Source organism: Cucurbita pepo, chromosome LG20 (assembly GCF_002806865.2).
Source record: "Cucurbita pepo subsp. pepo cultivar mu-cu-16 chromosome LG20, ASM280686v2, whole genome shotgun sequence".
NCBI lineage: Eukaryota > Viridiplantae > Streptophyta > Magnoliopsida > Cucurbitales > Cucurbitaceae > Cucurbita > Cucurbita pepo.
Window position 1 is genome coordinate 6,512,483 of NC_036657.1, and position 8,258 is coordinate 6,520,740.

An 8,258-nucleotide genomic window follows, 5' to 3' on the forward strand; every position below is an offset into this window, starting at 1 on the left:
TCGTAAGTCACTCCATAGAGTTTTTAAAAAATCAATCGGATACTAATTCTATATATTTATATGTCACAAATGACAATTGATAGTATCATTGAATGAAGGTGATTCTAGAGCTGATTTTAGAAAATAGATTACAAATTCTATGGAGCTAATTCGGAAAAAAAAGATATATATATGGCAAGTGCGCCTATATCAAATTACGTAACAAGACATGTGAAGAATTGGAAGAAAATTGGATCAAGAGTTTGTCCATTAAGATTGGAAATGGACAGGCCCCGATTGACCAATTGCGCATGGACGAGCCTCAACCGACCAATATTGCTGAAAAATGACAAAAGAAAAACTTTTTCCATTACATCGTTTTGATATATTTTTTATATACACTAATAATAATAAAACCAAAACTATTAATTCTAATTAATATATTTCTTTGGATAAGAAAAAAAAAATTATGAGATCCCGAGAAAAGTAAGAAAAGAGAAGAGTAACACGAGAGAGTTTGAAAACTAATATTTTTTTAAAAATCTTTTTGATCGATTGTTTGAGGGTAATTTATGTTGTTGTCCATTTGCTAGAAAATTGTGATATACATTATCTATTATAGAAATTTGAGGAAGGAATTATGTTCAACAAAATTAGATCATTTAAAGTAAAACTAATTATAGGCGTAGATAAAAGTGAGTTTTGAGTTGGTGAATGCATTCCTATCAATTCTTATTTCTAAGAAGTTTGTGAATTTGACTAAAAGAAAATAAGGGAAAGTAGAAGAGACAAGTGAACTAGAAAGGATGGGATTGATATCAAAGTTTATGGCATTAATACCACTGTTGTTATTGTTGGTGTCTAATGGTCAATTCGATGCTACTGCCGGTGTTTTTGATGTTACGAAATTCGGTGCCAAACCTAATGCTGATATCACTCAAGTAAGTGTACATTTGTTTAAGTTGATAAACCAAATTTTCATTTTGTGCAAAATATTTTTCTTAAATGACATGGTTGAATTCACAAGCTTTAACAAATGCATGGAAGGAAGCATGTGCGTTGACTACTCCAAGTATAGTATTGGTTCCAAAAGGAACTTATCAATTAAGTGCATCCAGGCTCAAAGGTCCATGTAAAAGTCCTATTGAGCTTCTAGTTGAAGGAACATTACACGCTTCTCCTACCGACACAGAAGGAGATGGGTTGCTTGTTATGGAATATGTCGATGGCCAAGGAAAAGAATGATTGCCACCTAAAGAAAATATGCAAAAAGCTTTCCATGGTAAATGCTCATATTAATTTAATTATAAAAAGAACTCATAATTTGGGTTAGCATTATATGTTTTAATACCGAGTGCTTTTTCTTTGTTTATTTAAAATAAGCAAAATTTGAAGTTCAATTTCATCACAAATTCGATAGTGAAGGACATAACTTCATTGGATAGCAAGAGTTTTCATATCAATATTTTGGCCGGCAAGAATCTTACCTTCGACCACCTGACAATTACTGCACCAGACCATAGTCTCAACACCGATAGAATTCACTTAGGTGATTCAGAAGAAGTTAGCATTCTCAATACCGTAATCGCAACGGTAGATGATTGTATATCTGTAAGATACACTAATAGAAAAATTATTATTAGTGATGTTACTTACGGACCGGGACATGGCATTAGCATAGGCAACTTGGACAAGTATAAAACTGAAAAAGAAGTGGTAGGAGTTATAGGGAAGAAATGCAAATTAATCAGTACTACAAATGGTGTGAGGATCAAAACAGGGCCAGATTTTGCCCTCTCGTATCCAGCCTCTACATGCATTTTGAAGATATTGAAATGGTTAATGTTACTAACCTTATCATCATAGATCAAGAATATTGTCCATGGAATCAATGCAACCAAAAGGTATGTATCAAAATCGAACCTCGTTGGTTTCCACCAATTAATTATCTTTTGAACAGATATTTATTAATGTTTATTTTGAACATTGAGGTTCCATCAACAATTAACATTAGCAAAGTTAATTAATGTTTTATTTTGAACATTCAGATTCCATCAACAATTAACATTAGTAAAGTTAATTAATGTTTTATTTTGAACATTCAGGTTCCATCAACAATTAAGATTAGCAAAGTTAGTTTCAAGAATATCACAGGCACATTTGCTTCTTCGATTGCAGTCAAATTTGTTTGCAGTAAAAGTAATCTATGTGAGGATGTGGAAGTTGCTGATATTGACCTCATTTATAGTGGTAAAGAAGGGCCAATTGTGTCTGAGTGTGTAAATGTCAAACCGACCATTTCTAGAAAGCAAAACCCTCCCATATGTGCTAAACCGACGCCAATTGAGACCATTCCATCAACTGATTGAATAATCATTGAATAATTGAGACCACTCCATCAACTGATTGAATAATCATTGAATAATTGAGACCACTCGATCAACGGATTGAATTTCAAACCATTCTTCCCAGCATTTTTATTTTAGCTTTCAAAATTCCTCAAATAAGCGGGCTTGGTTTACAACATGCCACGTGTTGGGCATGTTTCAATAATTATATTTTTTATATTTAGGAGAAATAATACTGTTGAGGTAACGATTCTATTTTTCTACTATAATAAAGTAGCAGCCACATATATGCCATAATTGTCAAATTAGAGATTTTTTAAAAAATCATTCGAGATTAATTAAAACTGAATTGAATAACTTGATAGGTTGAGTTATGTCTGAAAAAATGCTTTTCAACCGAACTTCAAATAGTAATACTCGAAAAGTTAGGAGAGGATTGATTAGGTGCAACTAGTTCGAGAAAACCGCCCTAGGTAGGGTGGAGGAGTATTTATACGGTAGCGTTCTAAATCTAGACCTAACAAATCTAAATCTAGACCTAACAAATCTGAATCTATGTGAACTACCTAACAAATCTGAATCTATGTGAACTTTGCTTACTCACTCACAACAATTATTTCGTTTCATCTCACTTAAGCCGTTCGAAACCGATCAGATAATACATTTTTTTTATGGCTCCAATTCAACTTCTTAGCTCTCTTGGCTATTCCACCTTGGATTTGATATTTTAGACCCTTTTGAGGCCGATTGAACCAATGCAGGTTTTTTTTTTTTTTTTTTTTTTTTTTTTAACACTCTCAAGGTCCGCTGATCTGGTTTGAGTCGAATACATTTGGACCATTTCCTACCATATTTTACTCTCCTACAAGTGTTTGACACTTTGGACAGGTACTTTAAGCTTCCATTAAGGGAGATTGGGCTAATTGTTATATGAATGATACGTCGTATTTTATAATTGTATGTCGTATTTTATAATTGTATCTTATGTACTATGTTACCAATTGTGCTCTAAAGTGTGACGTGTTTCCTTTCCTCCAGCACAACCTGTTTGTGGCTATGAGTAAAGATTGCATCTCCTTTTATGAATTCAATGGGAAACCCAAATGGACACACTAACATCACTATCAACCTAGTAGGATTAGTCTATAAACAATAGATCTTATAATAATCATTCAATATATGGACGATATTCAATTATCAAATTCTTGAGCCTACAATATTAAATGCTATACAAAAAGTTCACAAATTCAACTCTATCCCATCAAACCTTAAAAGTCGTCAAATAGATGAAACAACTCTAGGAATTCATGAAAGGGTAAGGTAAATATTTATCTACACGTCAAGCAAAGAAATTGGGAAGTGTTAATAATATAATCGTTGTTCGTGTTAAAAAAAAAAGGTACCAATTAGCCCTAATAAAAACGGTATATACTAATTAGATTGTGGGTCATTCTATCATCATAGTTGGGTAGGATCGAGTACTATATGTCATTTCTTCGAAATTTTTGGATGAAACTGTCATAATATAGTTACTAGGAAAGTAATTTTACATTCCGTGTTCTTGTCTCGGGCCCTAATCCCTACCTCATCCCTTCCTTTTCTCTAAGTTGAAATTTGAATTTTTAGAAATTAGGTGGAATATTGTGAAATAATTTTTAATTTATTAAGATATTTTTCATATAAATTATATTGAAAAATAGAAATTATCCCTAAAAAAAATTATTTGAAAGGAATATATTTCTTTTAAAATATACATAAAAATGGAGAAAAATCATTATAGGTATAGGGACAAGCCAGAAATTCCTACCCTAATCCCGATTTTCATAAATGAAAATTTTCGCAACGATGGAGAATGAAATAGGAGGCAGGAATAGGGACGACAATAATTTCTCCATCTCCGCCTCATCCCGTTAACATCTCTAATGGTTGGTTCTAAATAACCCCGTTTGAAAATCGACATACTTCCTTGTAACCCTAATCGATAATTTTGTCGTAATTTGGTACGAAATTAGGTTAGAATAGGGTAAAGATTTGGAAAAGCATAAGATTTGAGTTGGAATATGCAAAATTAGAGTTGAAAATGTGTTAACAATCAATTGGGTTGTAGGAGAAAATAAAATAGTAATTGATCCCAATGGTCAGAGGTTTTATTTATTGTATTTCATTTATTTATTTCAATAAAAACCTTCATATGTGCAACCATCAAGTTGTCAATATATTGGTTGACCTTGTGATGACGTGACCCAATTTAATAGGGAGATGGGAAACCCTAAAATGAGTAGTCGACAAGCTCAACTTCTTTCACATACAATTCTTTAATTGTGTCTCGTGGAGAATACTTTGCTTCTTTTTTTTTTTTATTTCTAGTTAATTTAATCTTATTACACCAACTAAAATTATAATTTAATGTTCTTACCGAGACTAAAATTGTAATTTAATTTTATTATTATTATTTAACGATATTGGTTTCGTAAAACACGTCTACTAGGGAGAGATTTCCACATCCTTATAAAGAACGTAGATTTGTTCTCCTTTCCAACCAATGTGAGATCTCACAATCTACTTGTTGGGGATTAGCGTCCTCTGGCACACCACCTCCGATACCATTTGTAACCGCTGAAACACACTAACAAATATTGTTCACTTTCGTCCGTGGGAGAAGTTTCCACATACTTATAAGAAAGGTAAATTTATTCTCCTTCCCAACCAATATAAAATCTCACAATCTATCCCTTTGTCACACAACCTTAATCTATCCCTTTGTCACACAACCTTATGCATAGGTTTCAACAATGCGATATTCTATGGTCGTTGGCATCACTATATTTACACATATATCAAAATACTATGAATATTAAAGTATAAAGTGTAGAATGAACTTAAATGTTATTAAATTGGAAATAAATGTAAGAGATTAAAAATGGTTGAAAATAAAGCTGTCACATTTGAATGCATTATACTATTGGCCTTGTAGATGGTGAAAATTTGTAAAGCCATTGAGTTGGCAGTTAGCAAAGTTATAATATTTTTGTACCCTTCTAACCTCTTCCTATGCTCCTCCATCCTTTGGGATATACGATGGGTCCTTTGAGTTTTGAAACCCCAAGATGCGGCGAACTGGATATTCCCTTCTCCTCAACTCTTCACTTTATTACCCTCAAATCTTAAGCCATTATAAATAGGTGAGGTGATGAGCATCTTCCCATTCCAAGATTGGTTGGTTGTTTGGTTTATTGATACTGAGAAAGGAAAGAGAGGAGGAGTTGAATTGAGTAGCGAAGATGAGCGGCGGCGTGGAGGGGTCTCCGGGGAGCTCGATGCATGGGGTGACAGGGAGAGAGCAGACGTTTGCATTCTCGGTGGCATCCCCAATTGTCCCAACAGACACAACAGCTAAGTTTGCATTACCAGTGGACTCTGAGCACAAGGCGAAGGTGTTCAAGCTCTTCTCCTTCGCCAACCCCCACATGAGAACCTTCCACCTTTCTTGGATTTCCTTCTTCACTTGCTTCGTCTCCACCTTCGCCGCCGCCCCTCTTGTCCCCATCATCCGTGATAACCTCAACCTCACCAAAGTCGACATTGGCAACGCCGGCGTCACCTCCGTCTCCGGCAGCATCTTCTCTCGTCTTGTCATGGGCGCCGTCTGCGACCTTCTCGGCCCTCGCTACGGCTGCGCCTTTCTCATCATGCTCTCCGCCCCCACCGTCTTCTGCATGTCCTTCGTCTCCGACGCCGCCGGCTACATCGCCGTCCGCTTCATGATCGGCTTCTCCCTCGCCACCTTCGTCTCCTGCCAGTACTGGATGAGCACCATGTTCAACAGCCAGATCATCGGCCTCGTCAACGGCACCGCCGCCGGATGGGGCAACATGGGCGGAGGAGCCACCCAGCTCATCATGCCCTTGCTCTATGACATCATCAAGAGAGCCGGCGCTACTCCCTTCACTGCCTGGCGGATTGCCTTCTTCATCCCTGGGTGGCTTCATGTCATCATGGGCATCTTGGTTCTCACTCTCGGCCAGGACTTGCCCGATGGCAACCTTAGCAGCCTTCAGAAGAAGGGTGACGTTGCCAAAGATAAATTCTCCAAGGTCCTCTGGTACGCCATCACCAACTATCGAACTTGGATCTTCGTCCTCCTCTACGGCTACTCCATGGGCGTCGAGCTCTCCACCGACAACGTCATTGCCGAGTATTTCTACGACAGGTAAATATTGTATTGCTTACTTATATAAACTCACGATCAACCCCTTAATCTTAATTACTTAATGTTTGTTTGTTTGTTCGTTCGTTCGTTCTTATCTCATGGCAACAGGTTTGATCTAAAGCTGCACACCGCCGGGATCATCGCAGCCACGTTCGGAATGGCGAATCTGGTGGCTCGGCCGTTCGGAGGGTATGCGTCGGACTTTGCGGCGCGATACTTCGGGATGAGGGGAAGGCTGTGGACTCTATGGATCCTGCAGACATTCGGGGGAGTGTTCTGCATGTGGCTTGGGAAGGCGGACAAGCTGCCAACAGCCATAGCGGCAATGATATTGTTCTCAATAGGAGCACAGGCTGCGTGTGGAGCCACATTTGGGATCATTCCCTTCATTTCTAGGCGGTCTCTAGGGATCATATCAGGGCTGACAGGAGCAGGAGGGAACTTTGGGTCTGGTTTGACTCAGTTGGTGTTCTTCTCAACCACCAAATACACCACAGACAAAGGGCTGTTCTTGATGGGGATAATGATTGTGTGTTGCACTCTTCCAGTCACTTTGGTTCACTTCCCTCAGTGGGGAAGCATGTTCTTACCCCCAACCAAACACGTTGAGAAGTCCACTGAGGAATTCTATTACGGCGCTGAATGGACTGAGGATGAAAAGAAGAAGGGTTTGCACCAACAAAGCATCAAGTTCGCTGAGAACAGCCGCTCCGAACGTGGAAGGCGCGTTGGCTCAGCCCCAACCCCACCAAACACCACTCCTTCCCATGTTTGAACAATCAAACAACTTCCCTCAACTCCCAACTTGGCTATCATCACAATATTATCTCTATTTTACTATTTTGTATATCTATTTTACTATTTCCTTCCAAAATGGATCCATTGGGGAGTCTTTTAGTATATTCTGTGAATCTTCTTTGTACCAAAAAAGAGTTATGAAATGAGTATTATAATGGCTCAATGGCGTTTCGTGATTGGATCCAAATTGATATTAAATGGGGTTTTTGGTGATATCATTATGGGGAAAGATTGATATTAATTGGAATGGGACATTTATGTTATGATATAAAAGTCAGAGGGTTTTTGTGCAATTTCATATGGAAGTGCACCAAGTTGTGTGGCTAATTGACTATATATATTGTTTTAAATGTGTTGGCTTATAGGTATTGGGCTGTGAAAGATTGTGAAAGGTTCCAAGCACTTGGGGAGAAGACTTTTAGAATCTATATTTTGTGCCTTGGATTCAACTAAAAGTTTTTTCTTTCTTTTGATTGCTTTGCTGATATCATCTTCTTAAAGTTGACTAATTCCTAGTATTAAGGCATACGAAATTGAAGCATATTATATGAAAGATGATGACTTCGAGCGGCGGAACGTGTAGATAATAATTAATATAAAAGGTTTTCGGTTTAGGTTAAATTATTTGTTTGGTCTTTGTTTATGCCTAATTTTTATTCGGTAAGGTTTCTATGATTACCACTACTCTTGTTCCCTCACCTCTTTAGCGTTTTGGAGGGTCGTCTTTTGCTGCTTTAGAAAGGAGAGAATTTCTAAAAGTCACTTTCTCCAACCTTTTCTATCGCGATTGAGAAGTCCTCCTCACTGACCCTAAAGAGGGTGGCTCATAGACAAAAAAGTTAGGGTATCATGAAATAGACAAAAGTACCACGACCATCTAAGGTTAAACAAACTCAACCTTAGCAAATTGATGGTTAGTAGTG

The 8,258-nt window shown here is 37.3% G+C and overlaps 1 protein-coding gene and 1 pseudogene across 1 annotated transcript; both read left to right on the forward strand.

Moving 5' to 3' along the window:
• The first annotated feature begins 764 nt into the window (after positions 1–764).
• LOC111782526 lies at positions 765–2,348 on the forward strand (annotated as a pseudogene).
• Positions 2,349–5,559: 3,211 nt separating this feature from the next.
• LOC111783407 (high affinity nitrate transporter 2.4-like) lies at positions 5,560–7,454 on the forward strand. The gene is made up of 2 exons (XM_023664331.1): positions 5,560–6,537; positions 6,646–7,454. Exons 1-2 carry the CDS (start codon positions 5,609–5,611, stop codon positions 7,310–7,312), a joined length of 1,596 nt encoding a protein of 531 aa, XP_023520099.1. The 5' UTR covers positions 5,560–5,608; the 3' UTR covers positions 7,313–7,454.
• Positions 7,455–8,258: the final 804 nt, after the last annotated feature.